Here is a 20,405-nt window from a genome sequence, read left to right as displayed (position 1 = left end):
TGCTTCCTTAGAGGAGCTAAGAGGCTGAATCCTCTCAGACCTCCCTCAGTTCCCGTTTGGGACCTTTCCACGGTTCTGGAAGCCATGAAAGTCATACTCAAACCAAAGCACGGATATGTTCCTAAATCCCTCAATACACCGTTTAGGGCACAGGTGATCTCCCTGTCGGCCCTGCTGAATCTGAAGAGGAAGGGGACGCAGGGTTTCGCAGGGGTCAGGGCTTTAAGAGCCTATGTGTCTTGCTCATCTGTTTTTAGACAAGACGGAGCAGCTCTTTGTTTTGTTCAGCGGCCGTTCTAAGGGACTAGCTGCGTCAAAACAGAGTTTATCCAGATGGATAGTTGATGCTATAGCGCTAGCTTATACATCTAAGGGCCTGCAATGCCCGTTAGGTGTCAAAGCGCACTCCACGAGAGGCATGGCCTCGTCGTGGGCTTGGTCTAGTGGGATTGCCTTGCAAGATATCTGTATGGCGGCAGGCTGGGCCTCCCCGTCTACATTTATAAGGTTTTATAACCTCGAGGTTCCTGCTTTACAAGCTAAGTTGCTCTCGGTCTAATTTTTCAGTATTGCCTGCCCGATGCTATCGGCTCAGGATGCTGAAACTGCTAGAGCGTCGATCACTGATCGTCTGTATACTTCTGTGGGCAGTGCGTAAGTCCCCCATATTTATCAGTCCAGGCCCAGTTCGCCCTGGCTGTGTGGAACACTTGATATAACATGCTCTTATCAGAGCTCCATATTACAGGAATGATGCTATTCTAGCCCCTCTTCCCGGATTCTCTGTGAGTCCCTTGTGATTAGGCACTGTATGAGCCCCGGGCACCTGCCCTTGGGATCTTAGTGTTGAATCTCAGCACGCACAGCGTTTTACACTGTGTTCCCCTAGCGTAAGATATTACGCAAGTACGAGAGAACCTCTCGTAAGAGAACGTACTCGGTTACTAATGTAACCTCGGTTCTCTCTAGAGAGGGAACGAGTACTTGCGTATCTTGCCGTGCATGCATCACGCTCTGGTTCGCTTCGGCGATGAAAAACTGACCAAACCAGCCTCTCGGGGCTGTATTTTTAGCCCAAGCCCCACCCGCTTTCGGCGAGACATGACGTAGTGGGTGCGAAGCACCCTCATTGGTTTTGACGTCATGAGGGGCCTCTCTCGATAGGCTGGTGCAGTTGCCGCAGAGCAGCCAATGGGCGCGCGAGCTGTCTCGCCCATGTCTGCATGCTGCTGCAATGCGTTTTACATTATTGCAAAATTAAGGATAATTTTTTGGCTTCAATATCTCGTGGAAAAGAGGTTTTCCCCTAGCGTAAGATATTACGCAAGTACTCGTTCCCTCTCTAGAGAGAACCGAGGTTACGTTAGTAACCGAGTACGTTTTTATGCCTTCTACATAGTTTTAATTATATCTTTTAAATTATATTAGAATACAGTTGTAAATGCAACTAAAACAAGACTAATGTGTTTGTCAAACTAGAAAAAATAGAGAGAGAAAACAAACAGACAAACAATCTTTCCACTAAAAAAAAAAAAACATCTTGTTGCCGACCTGACCGGCAGTCTCAACTGTACCTTTTGGACACAGGCCATCACACTTCTTACATTTCCAAACTCCACCCTCATCCACCTCATAGGTGCCAGGGCTGCATGTTCTCACACATGCCCCATGGTCTGTCGCGACATAGTTACCTGAGAAAAACATCAAACCATCAGTCATTCCAGAGTCGTTAACCACAACCAACCAGCAACACAATCCTAATGCGTCAAATCATTCTGTCATAGTTATCCTGCTTTCTGAGATGTTATTCAGAAACCAGAGTTTGAGTTGCAGGCTCACGATCCACACCAGAGTGATTCTCTTTACCTGGATTGTGTTGTTTAGATTTTAACCCTGAACACCTAAAACATTAATCTGCAGAATGCAAGAATTCAAGACCTAACAGCTTTGAATTTGCATGAAAGATATAATTAGAATCTGATTGTGTGTTTCAAGTGAAAAAAAATGTATAAATAAATAGCAGGTTTCGAAGATTGGTGTCTCAGCCTGGCCTTACGTGGGCATTTCTTGATACAAGTTGCCCCAAAGCTGTACTTCCCGTCGGGGTTGAGAGCGAGCTGGTGGGTGTTAGGGTCGTAAAGCATGAGCGGTGGACATGCGTCCTTGCATGTCCCTTCATCCTGGAAGTCCTTACAGGCCTGCAGAAAACAAACAGCATTTCCCATGAGGCAACTAGTCCGAAATCATCTTCATTGCCCTTGAGGTTACATTTACTGCAGCTGTGCACTTCATTGGTAATGAATGTTTCACTGTAACAAATGTTTCCAGCCGCTAGATAACTTCTAAAAGGTTTTTTGTCAAACCTTTTTTTCAAAGGCTTATATGCTATATAGTACACTATAGTGCAAAAGTTTCTAACAAAAAAATGAATATTTTGATTATTCAGCAAGGATGCTTTTTATCAAAAGTGATAGTAACAAGATTTAAATGTTACAAAATATGTGGTTACACTATATTTTACAGTATGTGTACTATAGTGTACTGGCAGTGTACTTCCCCAAAAAAAGTACTGGTAATTTAAGGTAACTACATGGGTTAAGGTTAGGTTTAGGGGAAGGTTCAAGGTTAGAACCTATAGTTAAACCCAGTTATAGTTATTGCTATAAGAAGTACATAGTATGTACATGCGAAACAGGGCTGTACCAAAGATTTCTATAGATTTCTATTTAAAAAAAAATGCTGCTCCTTTAAATATCTATTCATCAAAAATATCACGGTTTCAAAAAAAAAAAAATAGCAGCAGTATAGCAACTGTTTTCAACATTGATAATAACAAGAAATGTTTCTTGAGCAGCAAATCATCATATTTGAATGACTTCTGAAGGATCATGTGACACTGAAGACTGAAGAAATTATGCCGAAAAGTCAGCTTTGATCACAGGAATAAACTGCATTTTAATATATATTCAAATAGAAAACAGTTATTTTAGTTTTTATTAACACATTCAAGTGGCTGTGAATTTCTCACATGTTGAGTCATACTGCTATTGTTATTCACACTAGTTCAGTTCATAAATACCTAACCTAATTAACTAACTGTATTTACGCTCACATATAACATACAGTATGTGGTAAATGATAAATGAGCAAACAATGAATGGTTGGAAAATGAATCTAACGTGTGCACATGTGTTTCTCACCAGGCAGTCGGTTGGTTTGGGTCCAGTGCAGCCAGCAGCACAATGTTCATTGCAGCAGTCCATAGGTGTGAGTCCCTTACACCTGCCCGAGCACTGCTCCGCACAGATCACCTTAGTCACTAGATTCAGAGAGAGAAGAAACTTCAGAGATGCTAACAGACAAGTAGGGGTCAAGTAGTGTTCTTCGGCAGTCGTGAAATATAAGTCAAGGATCAACTAAACAAACTAAAGAGGAGCATTTAAAAAAAAAAAAACTACTCAAAAAGCAGAAATCCTTACAGAAATCCAAAAACTGTCAATTCACTGTATTTTGCAGTGATATTGTGCATTACTAACCAGTACAGCATGAAACAAGATAACCCAAGTTTAAGATAACCGATAACCATAACCTCTTATTACTGAAAACATCCATAAATGTATCAGTTTTAGCCATATTCTCACAATAATTACAATTACCACAAAAAAAAACAAAAAAAAGTTTCTGACATGAGCTGTAAGTGACCAATCACAACAGACTGGGTCATCTGACCAATCAGAGCAGAGTGGACAAATCACAACAGACTGAGTCAACTGACCAATCAGAGCAGAGTTGACCAATCACAACAGACTGGGCCATCTGACCAATCAGAGCAGAGTAGACCAATCACAACAGACTGAGTCAACTGACCAATCAGAGGAGAGTAGACCAATCACAACAGACTGAGCCATCTGACCAATCAGAGCAGAGTTGACCAATCACAACAGACTGGGCCATCTGACCAATCAGAGGAGAGTAGACCAATCACAACAGACTGAGCTATCTGACCAATCAAAGGAGAGTAGACCAATCACAACATACTGAGCCATCTGACCAATCAGAGCAGAGTAGACCAATCACAACAGACTGAGCTATCTGACCAATCAGAGGAGAGTAGACCAATCACAACAGACTGAGCTGTCTGGCCAATCAGAGCAGAGTAGACCAATCACAACAGACTGAGTCAACTGACCAATCAGAGGAGAGTAGACCAATCACAACAGACTGAGCTATCTGACCAATCAGAGGAGAGTAGACCAATCACAACAGACTGAGTCAACTGACCAATCAGAGCAGAGTAGACCAATCACAACAGACTGAGCTATCTGACCAATCAGAGGAGAGTAGACCAATCACAACAGACTGAGCTATCTGACCAATCAGAGCAGAGTAGACCAATCACAACAGACTGAGTCAACTGACCAATCAGAGGAGAGTAGACCAATCACAACAGACTGGGCCATCTGACCAATCAGAGCAGAATAGACCAATCACAACAGACTGAGCTATCTGACCAATCAGATGAGAGTAGACCAATCACAATAGACTGAGCCATCTGGCCAATCAGAGCAGAGTAGACCAATCACAACATACTGAGCTATCTGACCAATCAGAGGAGAGTAGACCAATCACAACAGACTGAGCCATCTGGCCAATCAGAGCAGAGTAGACCAATCACAACAGACTGAGCTATCTGACCAATCAGAGGAGAGTAGACCAATCACAACAGACTGAGCTATCTGACCAATCAGAGCAGAGTAGACCAATCAGAGGAGAGTAGACCAATCACAACAGACTGAGTCAACTGACCAATCAGAGCAGAGTAGACCAATCAGAGGAGAGTAGACCAATCACAACAGACTGAGCCATCTGGCCAATCAGAGCAGAGTAGACCAATCACAACAGACTGAGCTATCTGACCAATCAGAGGAGAGTAGACCAATCACAACAGACTGAGCCATCTGGCCAATCAGAGCAGAGTAGACCAATCACAACAGACTGAGCCATCTGGCCAATCAGAGCAGAGTAGACCAATCACAACAGACTGAGCTATCTGACCAATCAGAGGAGAGTAGACCAATCACAACAGACTGAGCCATCTGGCCAATCAGAGCAGAGTAGACCAATCACAACAGACTGAGCTATCTGACCAATCAGAGGAGAGTAGACCAATCACAACAGACTGAGCCATCTGGCTAATCAGAGCAGAGTAGACCAATCACAACAGACTGAGCTATCTGACCAATCAGAGGAGAGTAGACCAATCACAACAGACTGAGTCAACTGACCAATCAGAGGAGAGTAGACCAATCACAACAGACTGAGCCATCTGGCCAATCAGAGGAGAGTAGACCAATCACAACAGACTGAGTCAACTGACCAATCAGAGGAGAGTAGACCAATCACAACAGACTGAGCCATCTGGCCAATCAGAGGAGAGCAGACCAATCACAACAGACTGAGTCAACTGACCAATCAGAGCAGAGTAGGCTATCAGAAAGGCAGTGTTTATAGAGACTGAATCTTCAAATAAACTGTTTTCAGAACCAAACTTGAATAGTAGTGTAAAGTATCTGTGTTCCCAGTCTCTAGCTTTTAAAGTCCGCGTGAACCGGAAGTTGCAAACGACTTTTCTCCAGTGTTGTGATGTACTTCCAAGTGAAAGGGAATATTGAACAGAGGGCAGGGTTTTAGTGTCAGCGCTCCTCCTCTCCATCTCTCGCTCATAGCAGACTAACGGTTTGAGGGGAGTGGTTAAGCGTTTTTCAACCCAAGCCGTCAAGTCTACGTCATCAGAAAAAGACGGTATTTCAGACCGGAGGTAACTTTTCAGACTTTGATTAAAGATTACCACGGCAAACAATTTTTTTCTGTGTATTAACTTGCACGGATTAATTCTGTGTTTTTTTTTTTTGTTGTTGTGTTTTTTTAAAAAGTCACTTCTAAAAAGCCTGAAAGTAGGAAAAACATTCAGATTCAGTTACTCGAGTAGTTTTTAGGACCACTTACTTGTTTGGCAGTTTTGAGGGCCAGGGCCCCAACAGGAACCATTGGGACAGCTCAGGTCACACTCCTCACCTGCGGGAGGTAGAGTAGAACATTCTTAATCAACGTGCAAAATTAATTAGTACCATTTAATATGCGTGTATATTTAAAAAAAATAAAAATAATCTTGAGAGACTTACAGTCTCTAGCCAAGTTTGGTAGCGGCTCTATGATTGTAGGCTGGGTCTCCATGTTCAGAATATCAGTCCACTGGATGGTCTCCACATTACATAAATAATGGTTACTGGTAAATTTTATTCCACCCTTCAGTATTTCTAGGAGGGAAAATGACAGTGTTTGAACAATGCATTTATGTACTGTATGACGAACTTCACTTAGTGACAGTTGAAATTTAGGTCTATTATAGTTTTCCAAATATAACTTTCAGCACTAGGCATGGAGATTAATAATTGTGATTCCCTCTACAAAACAAATGTGCGAAAGACACACAGGTTAGCTAGAGAAGCATGTGTTATTCTCATTTGGAAGAAAAAAAACACTTTTATATAAGCACATACCAGTTAAGCTAGTCAGTGGTAACTGGTTCACGCCTTGTCCGATGCTGATGTCGGAGTTTAGTAGGACGACCAAGGCAAATCTGTCTTCATAAAGGGAGTGGCCACGAATGATGCGCAGATTCTCAAGGGGAATGCTGGGAGCTGAGTTGATCCCAATAAGAACATACCCACCAACTTCTTGGATGCTCTAAAAATCAGAAACATTACACATAAAGCTCACTAACATCCATCACTAATACTATATAAAGAGTTGTTATACTGCATAATTTAAATATTGTTGAGGCATCTGTCATGAAATACAAAATATAATAAAACATTGGTATATAGATGACTTACAATAACCAAACAGTAAGATAACAGTAAAATAGCACTGAACGTAGTGTTTGTAAACAGATATATATATATATATACCATACCCTGAGAAAAGACAAGTCGTGTTTTTCAGTCAGATATGTGATTTCCAGGTTTTCCAGAACCACGGTGCAGTTGCTGTACATTTTTACCAGGATCTGATAATGTTCATCCACTGTTCCCAGAAGGGCCAGTTTGATGTTCGTTCCCCGACACACTTAAACACACAGAGAGAAAGAAAGAATTCAATCCACTGGGGCCTTCATGGAAAAAAGCATAATAAAACTCAAATTCCAGTAGAAGCAAAAATGCTTTTGGTTTCTTTTTGCAATTTGTTTAAAACCTCCCAACCAAATTATTTTTGAACATATTTTCAAACACATTGGAATCAGTTTTATTCATTCAATAATACAGTAAGACATGGGGTCAGTAAGATATTTTAAATTAAATTAAAATAATTTTATTGAGCAAAGATGCATTAAATTGATCATAAGTGACTTTTATTAGGCTATGTTACAAAATATTTATATTTCAAAATAAATGCTGTTTTTTTTTTTACTTTCTATTTATCAAAGAATTCTTTAAACACATCTATCACAGTTTCCTCAAATATATAAAAGTTTTTAATGTTGTTTATATGTCTGTGACATTTTTAAACCATGTGCAAATTCATAAGTCAACACCATTGCTGAGTATAAAGACTGTCTCAAAAATGAGGTTTGAAATCTCCAGTTTTTCTTATGTCGCAAAAAACTATGACCGCTCTGAAGCAGAGGAGTTTCAAGAGAAGCCATACTGGTATATTTGTCTGTTTATATGAAAAATAAGGTACATTTAGCAATATAGTGGGTGAATTATGTATATGATATTCTTGAGCACCAAATTGGCATCAGCTTTGCCATCAAAGGAATTAAGTATATATATATATTTTTTGAAAACATTAACTGTCAAAAACAGTTATTTTATTTGTAATAATATTTCACAATATTACTGTTTTTTCCTGTATTTTTTGGATCAAATACAGTCTTGGTTGAGCATAAAAAGCTTTATACACAGCCCTTTAACATCAATCACAGTCTTGAGCCTTCTTGTTTATTTCACATTTGTGGAATTTTAGCCCATTTTGCAATGCAAATTTGTTCCAATTACACAAATTAGATGGAGTGTGTCTGTAGACTGCAATTTGCAGGTCAAACCACAGGTTTTCACTTGAATTTAAGTCTAGGCTCTGGCCAAGCCATTTCCAAAATCTTTATTAAAAACAAATAAAAGACTAAAATGATTGTAATAAATCATCTGTGAATGCAAATGCTAGAGCCGGAGCCAATCTGAGGCATGTAGGTGTCTTTTACAGCTAATGAACCAATCAGAATTCAGTGTAGGTGGGCGTTTGTTTTAAGTGCTCTGAGCGGCAAAGGAAAGACTGCGGTGGGCCAAGATAAATAGTGCTTGTGGCAAAGAGAGAGCTCGTATGAATGCTACGAGAACTTACTCTTTCTCACACACTCATCTGGGAAAAAATAACTACTACATTTACTCATTCTGGTCTATATTGCTGCAGAGACACCATTATGAAAAAAGTAGCAATCAAAACAGATAAAACTGTGAGGCGTCAATTATTAATGACAAAATTTGTATCAACAACCCCTATTTTGCACCACAAGATATCCCCAATGAGACCAACATCTTATAGATGCATCAGACTGTAAAATTGTGAATAATTGCATTACTGCATAAGTAATAATTAAGTTATTGTGCAACAGAAGAAAGATCCAGTCATTTCAAAAGTGACTTCCTAAGACATCACTTGATTAGCTGGAAAGGGTGATGGGAATTCCCACTCATTTGAAAGAAATTAGCATTCAAACGTTAGATAAGACAAATATGACAGAAAAAAGTAACCTCAATACAAATACAAAACAATGAATCAACAGTGATGTGTTCATGCCTTCTGGTCTGTTCTGCTACAGTCCTTTCTCTTCTTCCTCCGTAATTCTTTCATTACTTCATCCTCAATATTTCCATCACTATACAATACTAAATTGCAGTGGTCTTCAACTGTGGTGGTGGGGACGTAAAAATGGGTCGCAAGCCTAGTTTACCAAAAAAAATTCTGTCATCTTTTGGGAAATAAAAGAAGATCTATTGAGGTTGAGTAAATGAAATGAAATTTAAATGAAATTTTGTGTTTAAAAATGAAAATTATGTAATACTCACCAAGCATAAACTACTTTCTTCTGCTGAACACAAAAGAAGATATTTTGAAGAATGTTGATAACCTGACAGTTGATGTACACCATTGACTTCCATAGAATGGAAATAAAATACTATGGGGCCAGTCAACAGTCTGGTTACCAACATTCTTCAAAATATCTTCTTTTGTGTTCAGCAGAAGAAAGAAATTCATAATTGAGGGTGAGTAAATGACTTTCAGAATGACTTTCTGGGTGAACTATCCCTTTAAGGTAACAAACTGCAGGGTAAAACAATGTTAAACAATTGTGCAAAGCAAAATAAACTGTATTAATATCAAATAAACAGCAAACTGTATGGTATTTTAGAGCAAACTCATCTATTATTTGGTAGCTTAGACCATGGCTTCATGATTTGATGGAGAGAAAAAAAACTAATTAATATTGTGATTCAAAATGTGATTAAAACATATTATTATTCACATTATAATGTGAAGTTCATGGTGATTTTAATACTTTCAATGTGGATTTTAAAGACCTTTTGGTGCTGTGCTGGGTCACCACATGATGTTCAAGGTCAACTCTGGGTCCTGAACCAAAACCAGTTGAGAACCACTGCATTAGTTAGGCATATATGGTGCAATGTCAGTGGTAGAAAGGGTTGTTGTGTGGGTGGCAATTCAGTTCTTTAATAGGCTTAGATAACAGAGAGGCCAAACAACTCAACTAGCCTCAGGTCAAAGTTGTTTCTAGTTTTAGGATAAGCTAGAATCCACTTTCAAGATAAAAGTATGTTGAGACAGTTTATAGGAGCCAGCTTGAGACCAGGAGCTGAATAATGGAGCTTTATAGTCACACAAGTGCAAAAAGTGCTCTCTATAAACACTGAATGGATGAACTGCACAACACATTTACAGAAACCCCTCCTTCAAGTCTTCTTAGCAAAACTAGTATTGTACCGTGAGATGAGGTGTTGACGTAGCAGGTGAGATTTATCATGGAGGATACTCGCTATTGTTGGGTTGTTGGGTTGCATTCTTTAACGTGTCTGTTCTTGAAGGAAAAGCTAAAGCTTGTAAACAACTGAACGACAAAAGTCTCACATTTCATCTTGCTTAAAAAGGATTTAAAAGTGAAAGTTCACCCAAGCATAAAAATTCTGTTGTAATTTACTCAACCTCATGTCATTCTTTCTTCTGCAGAACACAGACAGAAGAAATGTTTTTAAAAGAATGTTTGACCCTACAATGAAAGTAAGTGGGGTCCAAAACAACATTGTGAACCCTTTGACTTTCATGGTATGTACAAACAAAATTCTGAGGGTGCTCCAAAGAGGATTTTTGGAGCCAATAACGATCACAGGAAGCAGTATCGGCTGATACCAATCACAAGAAGCAGTATCGGCTGATACCAATCACAAGAAGCAGTATCGGCTGATACCGATAAGAACCAGTATCGGCTGATACCAATCACAAGAAGCAGTATCGGCTGATACCGATAAGAACCAGTATCGGCTGATACCAATCACAAGAAGCAGTATCGGCTGATACCGATAAGAACCAGTATCGGCTGATACCAATCACAGGAAGCAGTATCGGCTGATATCGATAGGAACCAGTATCGGCTGATACCAATCACAAAAAGTAGAATCGACTGATACCGATAAGAACCAGAATCGGCTGATACCAATCACAAGAAGCAGTATCGGGTGATACCAATCACAAGAAGCAGAATAGACTGATACCGATAAGAACCAGTATCGGCTGATACCAATCACAAAAAGCAGAATCGACTGATACCGATAAGAACCAGAATCGGCTGATACCAATCACAAGAAGCAGTATCGGCTGATACCGATAAGAACCAGTATCGGCTGATACCAATCACAAAAAGCAGAATCGACTGATACCGATAAGAACCTGATACCGATAAGAAGCAGAATAGACTGATACCGATAAGAAGCAGTATCGGCTGATACCGATAAGAAGCAGAATAGACTGATACCGATAAGAAGCAGTATCGGCTGATACCGATAAGAAGCAGAATAGACTGATACCGATAAGAAGCAGTATCGGCTGATACCGATAAGAAGCAGAATAGACTGATACCGATAAGAAGCAGTATCGGCTGATACCAATCACAGGAAACAGTATCGGCTGATACCGATAAGGTGTCTTTTATTCAGAGAACACATTGGCCTTTTTTAGTGCGGCATTCAACTGAACATTGCAACATTGAACATGCAGTCGGTATAAGTCGTTTTTTTTATTTTTTGTTTTGTTTATATGATATGCCAATTTATTAATAAAACGAATTACAATTAATCACACGAAGGTGAGAAAACAAAAATTAAAAATATGATCATTGTTTTATAATAAAATGTATTCATTTTTAAAATATATTTTTATTGTATATATATATTTTTTTTATAAACATTTACACCAAAAATAACAGGTTAAATTAGGAACTCCCTGTATAAAATAACATATTAAGATAACATTCATTTAGATGATTATTTTCCAAATTTCATTACGTGACCCCAAGTTTATCCCCACTTTGGTTGAAAGTTTCATTTGTCCGTCTGGAAGATGGATAGCACAAAAATGAACACATGCATTTTTTTTTTTTCTTGCAAGAATAAAGGCAGATGTTTTTTGTAAAGTAATTTTGAAGTCTCTGAATAATCCTTCTTGGATCTAGAGCTCAAGGCTTTAGGTTTCAAGAGCAGTTTAAACCTCTCAGGACCACTTCCAGTTTTAATGATGAAAATAAAGCATTTCCTCAGGTCTTCCTGTGCATTAAGCCCACACTTCCCTCTCCTGCTAGGACAGAATTGTTTGAGGCTGAGGAGAGGAGGTGTATTCCGCTACATATGGCGCAATGTAAACAAAGATAGCATCAAAACACAATGAAAGATTCTCAGGGTGTAGATGACAATAATGTATTCTGTGTCTTTGAAGCTAAATTCTGGATTCCATCCGGGAGTGGATCCAATGAGTGGGATATAGACTCAAAACTGTGGAGATTTGGGGGTGTTCCAGATCAGGGACTTGAAGAACACACAGGAAGAAGATGGAACAAACAGAGACACACTCACACACTCAAAAAACCAACACCACTACCATTTGAAAAAAGTGGATGGCAATAAAGCAGAGAAACCAAAAAAAAAAGGCCCTTCTGACATTTCAGGAAGTTCCTTGTATGGGGTCGGTTATTGCGTTACTCCAAACCCAGATGCTATAGTGGCCTCTGGGGAGGGCTGAGGGAGCAAGAAAGAGGGATGGAAAGGGCGGAATTGAGAGAACTGGGAAGAAAGTGTTGAACCGAGCCAGATGCAAAACACCCACAGAAGAGCCATGTATTTTATTTCACAGAGTGTACTTCAAATGCATTATTGGCTTTATTACCAGAAAGTGATACTGTGTTGATTTCATTTCACTCGCTGTAAAGCTTCTTCCTCTGTTGCACACAAGTTCGTAGGTTTCAGTGTTGGGAGTAACAAACGTAACAAATCTAGTTAGACTTACTTAAAAAAAAGCATGCAAACCAATTGTAAATTGACGTAAAAAACGAAGTAAAGTGAAATAGGAATGGTATTTTGTACTGACAAACGCGTAGTTACAGTACTTACACGAGAGTTCTAGTGACTAAAAAAGAACCGTAGAGAGTACTTGATCATTTACTTTAGATTTACTCTTGATTTAGTATAGCTACCATTGTTGTGTTTGGCATGCTGAATGTTGAAGTCTGTTTGTGACTCAAGCATGGTCAATTGCAAGATCATTATTTGACATGAAAATAGACTAGTTATTGATTATCAGATTTTTTTTTTTTTTTTAAGCAACCTATTTATTACTTTCCTTCCTTTAAAACCAAATAACTGTGATTTCTTGTTGCATCGCTGCATCAGTAGGAGGAAACTTACAATAATATAATTGAAGTTCCAAGTGCCCAACCATAGGGAACACTCATCACCATAATGGTGAGTTCAAACAAAAACATTTTAGCAAAACATTTTAGCAAAATGTCTCCATTAGAAAATAACATTTTGCCCACTCTTTTTCATCTACACAGGAGATATAAATTGAATCTGATGGACACTGTGTTCTTAGATATTGGTTTTGGATTGTTGTTGTTGTTTTGTTTTTTTAAGAACTGTATGGATAATCAATTTAAGGTCATTCATCTCGCAAAGCATCACACTTTTTTCTATAAAAACTCCTGAGAGAGACAAATAAGGACCTAAACTGAGGCAAATGTTTATCTCTCTTGGAAAGTGCTCCCTAACAACTCGGTGTACATCTCCAGTTACACTTTGCAAATCTTTGACTTTGTTTATCCTGAGGCTCAGGGCTGGAATGCTGGAGAAAGGGACTTTTGAGCACCTAGTTGTAACATTAGCGAAACATTAGCACGCTAGCATTTCACATCTTCCTTGTGGACTTGTGATCAAGTTGCAGTGAGATCACGTCTGCGGGATTTCATGCAACTATAGGTCATTCCTAACTTGGTGGCTTTTGGGCTTAATCAGTAGAACATTATAACTTGTAGCTGTTAGGAACCTAAATGGCACCAAATTGTCAGAATGACCCAAATTAATCTATTGGAAAGCTACAAAACTGGAGAACATTCATCTTATGTTGACCGTGTGAACAAAACGTGCCCATTCATGATACTCAGATCCGTTACCCATTGAGTTGCTAATGGGATCACTGGTGCTTACACAGTCGTGGGCTTTATTAATCATTTTGGAAGAACCAGAGGGAGCCAAGAGCTGATTCATTGGTTGTCTTCTTTTTGTCCACAGATTTGATTTGTGTCTCTTTCTTCTCAAGAAGTAAACACTGCATCTGTGTTTTTATAGTAACAAAGATGCACTGTTCTCATCAGCATCAAGTTAAGAGCACTTAAGCCCCTTTCACACAGAGATTCCGGAAAATACACAGATAAAGTGACCCGGGATTTGACCAGGGTTCGTTTGATTTTGGTTCATTCACACTGCCAGTGATTTTCCGGAATCAGAGAGTGCGTTCACACACAACCCGTAAAAATCCCGTAAAGACACGTGACATCGATGTGACTTTAATGTCTCAGCAGCGTCTTAAGTTTGCTTATGAGCTGCGATCTCTCTCTCGAGAAACCACGCTTGTGCATTTTTTTCTCTGATTCGATCATAAACTTGCGCATTACGTACCGTTTCACAGCTGGCGAACGATCCCGGCTTCAGCGTCATCACTACGACACGGCATTATTACGGCTTTTGTTCACACAGCGCGCGTTCCGGGACTGAACACGGCAATGTTACTAGGTCCCCAACACGGCATCGATCCCGGCATCAATCCCGGGTCGTGTTTGCGTTCACACAGCAATTTGCCGGAAATTTCCCGGGTTCAAAGCGCTGTGTGAAAGGGGCTTTACTGACTTACAACATTATGTACAACCTCTTTTGTTGCTGTGTATGGCTGGATATGAGTTGAAACAATGTTCCATCCCAAATCCAGCCAGTTCATTCCCAATGGTGTATGAAACCCAACATTAGTGTCCGCAGGGCTGTAATTATGCCATCAAGTCTGTCATAACCCTAGAACATCAGATGACTAGGCAAAGTTGAGAAGGACATTATATTTTAATACAGCAACCAGGGAGCCAGTGAGGTCAGTAGGGTTTTGAAAACTTCAAAGTGAACTTCCAGAAAATGTGTCATGTCAAGTAAGTGAAGAAAACTGTTTTATGAGTCAAAATCCCTGGCTAGCTTTTGTCCTTATTTCTTGAGTGTGAGGCAATGCTGGCTAATGAATGTGCTAAAACTTAAGCTTACAAGTTTACTTATTATTCCAACTCACTCTGTGCAAGTGAAAAGAAGAGCACAGTCCTGTTGAGTTCTTGGGCCCTATCTTGCACCCAGCGCAATTGACTTTGTACACCGACGCATGTATCATTCCTATTTTGCACCCGCGCACAGCGGACTTTTCCCTCCACAGACGCACGTCGGTTAACTAAGAAATACACTTGCGCTCCTTGGGGCGGTTCAGCGCAAAGAGGAGGCTTGTTCCGGCGCAAACGTTCCCTCGTGCTATTTTGCAGGTTTAGAAAACAATTCCGCCACTGACCGAAAAAAACTAGTTTAAAGTCAGTGGCGTGTTGCGCATGTTATTCATTTGCTATTTTAAGGGTGCATGCTTGGCCATAATCAATGTAGCGTGTGCACAACGCGCATACACTTTGATTCTCTCATCTACACAGAAGCAGCAGTTTTCATTTTTGCAAATCATAGCCTACATTATTATGATAGATAGATAGATAGATAGATAGATAGATAAACAGTTTATTATAAAAGCATACATCTAGCTTACACATTTACCCAAATTATCATACGCCTGTTTAACCAAAGTTAATTTGGGTGTGTTTCTCCATCCTCAACGTCCCTGACGAGAACGTCGGTCTCCTCGGCTGTGAACCGCTCCTGGCGTGCGCCTGGCAAATCCGCCGTTATAATAGCAATCCGCCATGGAACAAGCACGCCTGCTCTTAAAGGGAATGTGAGATGTCGCTCTGATTGGTTTATTTCACGTTACGCCCAAACCACACCTATGAATAATGAAGCTACTTCAGACCAACCCCTTTTAGATTTGCGTCGGGCACAAGAGTCATTTATCCCGCCGGTATAATAGCAACAGCGCCCAAGACCCGCCCACAAAGTTACTTGCATTTTGCGCTTGATACTTGCGTTTCAGATCGTTAAAATAGGGCCCCTTAAGTTATTGTGGTATTATTAGACCTTCAATTGTCTGTGCCATTGAGCAAAATGTGCTATTATTCCAGTAGCTAACTATAAACAGAGCAACAGTTTCAAACATTTGCTCTGGTTCTACATTTGCTCAGGCTTTTACATTTGCATTCACATTGTTGAGTTGAGTAGAATGTTTTTGTGTCCTAATGACCTTAAATGTGCAGTAAGAGATGTCTGAGAAACGCTGTTGATATTTGAAATCACTAAAGTAAACACGCCCCTACCCAAAAGGATCACACCCAATCTTGATAGCTCCACCACCAAATTCATGAACACGCTATGCAACACAGGCACCTCCCTCCTAATGAGTGTGTCCGCCCCTTACTGCTGATTGGCTACAAGTTTGTTTTTGGTGCTTGGTCCGATTCCCTTTCAATGTAAGCTGCGTAACACGTCTTCGCTCATTCAATAGTATTCATGAGGCAAAAGTGAAAGTGATGTCGAAGTGTGGTGAAATAAGAGGCGAGGGTCTCAACGAAATCTGAACATAATTGAAACAATCTTTAATCGTCATTGATTATACGAGGTAAAATGGTAAAGTGTTTTGGCTGGCCACTTGTGATCGGATCATCGAAAACGCGTTATAATACCATGTGTAAACAGGGCGTCTCGCTCGATTTCCAGGATATTGTATATAATTTGCGGCCGTCAGGGATCCGCTATCAATATGCAGTAGACTCTCGACTCTTCCGGGAAATGTGGAATATCTGCTATTACATCAGCTCTAAGCCCTCAGCAATATTCACACACATACCTTTTACACTACAATACATTTTATCATTACAGGAAAGAAGGTTACGAGAGCAGAGAGAAAATGTGTGGGCAACATGGGCAAAATTGTGGTCACTTTCCCATTTTCCCCTAGCCCTACTCTGCAATAAAAGAGTCTACTACACCATTTGCTGGATAACCCACACATTTCACACATCATTCCAACCGGAAAGAGGCAGCTGCATTTCGGGAATCCCCTGTTGCCCTGAACCTTTTCCACAAGCTACAGAGCAGCACACAATGAATCTGAGAGGTGACAGCTAACCACAAACTACAGATGTATCTTTAGGACAAAAACATGAAACAACACCCTTATCAGGCATATTTATGAACATCAATATGTAATGTATGAATATGTTTATTCAGCCGCCCTAACAACCTAGATTTTTGTATCATTATAACAGATGTTCAGGCATGCAGAACAAGATGTGATGTTTTTGATTAGGAGTGTGTGAGTGACCGGGGGGACGGAGCTCTGATTTAAAGAGTGAGAGTGGAGAGCACAGGGATGAGCTTCCTGTGTGCTGCTCCCAACCGTTACTCATCATTTACTCATTGTAGCATTCTGCATTTCACATTATGGCACACATGGTTTTGTTCATGCTGATTAAGAATGACTCTCTTCAAGAGAATGACGCAGAAGATGGACTACTCGCACTAATCGTAAAGATTCCCGAGGTACACATCATGTTTCGCAATAGCAAAAAGGGTCTTAGTGTATTTTTGGCAAGCCTCTGAAACTGTGACCAATCAGCTTTTTCGCTCCAAAATCCAAAGAGGTTTGGATGACACATTAAGGAGTCATGTTTAAAATGCAGATCATGTGCCAAAAACTGTGATCGACAGGAGTTAATCTAAGGAAATATTGTGTGGAAATGAGTAAGACTCAAAGTTGAAATGCCATATATTTCACATATTGCAGTTTCAGTGTTGAATCTCATCTGGAGTTCACCAATGTCTTTGCAATAGTCATCTTTTCCATTGAAAACAAGGTACTGGCCAAGGCAGAGCTCTCAAAACAATGGCACTATTTGTTTAAAACTACAATCACATCCTCAAGTCAGTTGTTTTAAGCCCACCCCCTCACTCTAAACTCGAAAGGGTCGAGCGGCCTGCCCTGTATCACTCAACTGGGCATAGAAGTTGGCTTGAAATAAACTTTTTTCAAGATAAATTCTACTTTGAAATGGCCAGACTTCCACTGGTCCAATGAAACATGAGATGATGTGTTGGGAGATGCAGCCAATACTGTGACAGCCTGAGACTGAAGAGCAGTCACATTGCCAAAAGCTTTGTGGTTTGAAGAACGTTCCACTGTGTGATCAAATCTAAGATCACGCACCAATGTCTGATGACGAATATGACTAAAAGATATTAATTTGTGAGTTTGTTAAAGGAATGTTCTGGGTTCAATACAAGATATTCAACATCTGTAGAATGAAGAACACATTTATAAAAAACAATTGCGTGTATAAGCACTTTCATATGTCAGGAATTGCACATATAAGCTTTTAAACTAGAACAAAATATTTTTTTTATGACCAGTATTTATTATATTTAAGACCAAGTGTCCAATTACCAATAAGAACTGATTTGTATAGTTTTGTTTGTTTGTTTTTTTACTTACTAATAATCAGTGTTGGGAAAGTTATAAAAAAAAAATGCATTACAATATTGCATAACTCATTAAAAAAGAAACTAATTGAGTTACTTTTTAAGGAAAGTAATGCATTATGTTACTTTTGCATTACTTTTTCTCACCTGAACTGGGCTTGCTTGTTTGTTTTTTAATAACAAAAAAGGTATATTTTTGACAAATGTAAAGGACAGAAGTGAAATGAAAAAGCCTCAGATTGAAGTAAATGCAGATTCATGCCCTGTACAGTAGAGGGCGCAGCACAAAAAAACTGTTCAGTTGTTCTGCCATTCTGAATTGCAGAAGAATAGGGGAGGGGGGAATGAAACACAAATAGGATGTTTATTTAAAGTGATTTATGCTTATAGGTATGGGTTATTTGAATGATTGAAAGTCAGCAGTAAAGACAATGGTTAATAAAGTGAGATTAAATACATATTGGGCCCTATCTTGCACCCAGCGCAAGTGACTTTGTACACCGACGCATGTATCATTCCTATTTTGCACCCGCGCAAAGCGGACTTTTCCCTCCACAGAAGCACGTCGGTTAACTAAGAAATACACTTGCGCTCCCGGGGGCGGTTCAGCGCAAAGAGGAGGCGTGTTCCGGCGCAAACGTTGCTTCTTGCTATTTTGCAGGTTTAGAAAACAATTGCGCCACTAACCAGGAAAAAATAGTTTAAAGTCAGTGGCGCGTTGCGCATGTTATTCATAGGCTATTTTAAGGGCGCATGCTTGGCCATAATCAATGTAGCGTGTGCACAACGCGCACTTTGATTCTCTCATCTACACAGAAGCAGCAGTTTTCATTTTTGCAAATCATACATTATTACGATAGATAGATAGATAGATAGATAGATAGATAGATAGATAGATAGATAGATAGATAGATAAACAATTTATTATAAAAGCATACATCTAGCTTACACATTTACCCAAATTAACCGAAGTTAATTTGGGTGGATTTCTCCATTTCAATGTAACTTCTCTCTTTTACGGCCGTGACGAGAGCGTTGCTCTCCTTGGCTGTGAACCGCTGCTGGCGCGCGCCTGGCAAATCCGCCGTTACAATAGCAATCCGCTATGGAAAAAGCGCATCTGCTCTTAAAGGGAATGTGAGATGACGCTCTGATTGGTTTATTTCACGTTACGCCCAAACCACACCTATGAATAATGAAGCTACTTCAGACCAACCCCTTTTAGATTTGCGCCTGGCGCAAGAGTCATTTATCCCGCCGGGAAAATAGCAACAGCGCCGAGACCCGCCCACAAAGTTACTTGCGCTTTGCGCTTTGACACTTGCGTTTCAGATCGTTAAAATAGGGCCCAAAGTGTATTTGTGTAATTTAACATATTTAATTATTGCAGGTTTGCGTAATATTCTGTTTGCAATTCATTCCTTTCATTCATTTTGAGGAGTACTGAATCTGTTTTTGTGCAAGAGAGATGAGTAAATGCCTCACATTAAGTCTAGAACTACAATAAAATTCTGATTTTTAATTTATTTATATTTTATACAATGAATATGTCAAACCTTTTTGTAGCACATCTCACTTTTGGTTTAATTTGGTTTAATTGTCACTCGCAATGCCAGTGTTGGGTGCTATTATTTAGAGACCCTCCAAATGGAATTTCACCTTATTGAAAGGAGTAAAGCAACATACAGTGAAACCATGAAAGTTACATTCTTTAAGTCTATTAGGGGTGTAACAATATATCGTGTCACAATATATCGCAATACAAAAATGCAACAATATTTATCGTGGATAGTGACAATATGTATCACCCAAATAGTTACAATAGTTCACCCAAAATGAAAATTACTGTGCATGAAAAAATTCACAGTTTACAGTTTTTTTAAAGTTTATAGAGTTTTAGTGTTAGTACTACATTAAACTACCATATGTAATGTTGAATATAATGTATAATAATGCAATGGGGAAATATTTGTGGGTCCTGATAATGCCAAATGTCTGTAAAAAGTGGCTTGCATTATTTTAAATATATCCAGTCAGTGACAGACTGCAAGCATATTCGTCCTAAAATAAATCTGGATTTTCAGCCTCAGAATCATAATTATATTTTATTTATTATTTATTTTTATT

At 39.4% G+C, this 20,405-nt stretch overlaps 1 protein-coding gene across 1 annotated transcript in view; it reads right to left on the bottom strand.

Annotated features, from left to right (window-relative positions):
- Positions 1–20,405, bottom strand: part of LOC309490167 (epidermal growth factor receptor-like) — a 49,283-nt gene that overhangs the window by 8,562 nt on the left and 20,316 nt on the right. Inside the window, exons 2-8 of the mRNA XM_082159178.1 lie at positions 6,977–7,128; positions 6,561–6,747; positions 6,183–6,317; positions 6,007–6,075; positions 3,201–3,319; positions 2,057–2,198; positions 1,575–1,691 (exon numbers count right to left, since the gene is read on the bottom strand). Of these exons, the coding sequence (XP_082015304.1) occupies positions 1,575–1,691; positions 2,057–2,198; positions 3,201–3,319; positions 6,007–6,075; positions 6,183–6,317; positions 6,561–6,747; positions 6,977–7,128 (921 nt within the window). The remainder of the gene's footprint in view (positions 1–1,574; positions 1,692–2,056; positions 2,199–3,200; positions 3,320–6,006; positions 6,076–6,182; positions 6,318–6,560; positions 6,748–6,976; positions 7,129–20,405) is intronic.

The sequence above is a fragment of the Leuciscus leuciscus genome (genome assembly GCF_965113295.1).
Source record: "Leuciscus leuciscus genome assembly, chromosome: 25".
NCBI classification, from domain to species: Eukaryota; Metazoa; Chordata; class Actinopteri; order Cypriniformes; family Leuciscidae; genus Leuciscus; species Leuciscus leuciscus.
Note: the sequence above shows the minus strand (reverse complement) of the source record. Positions and strands in the feature narration are given on the sequence as shown.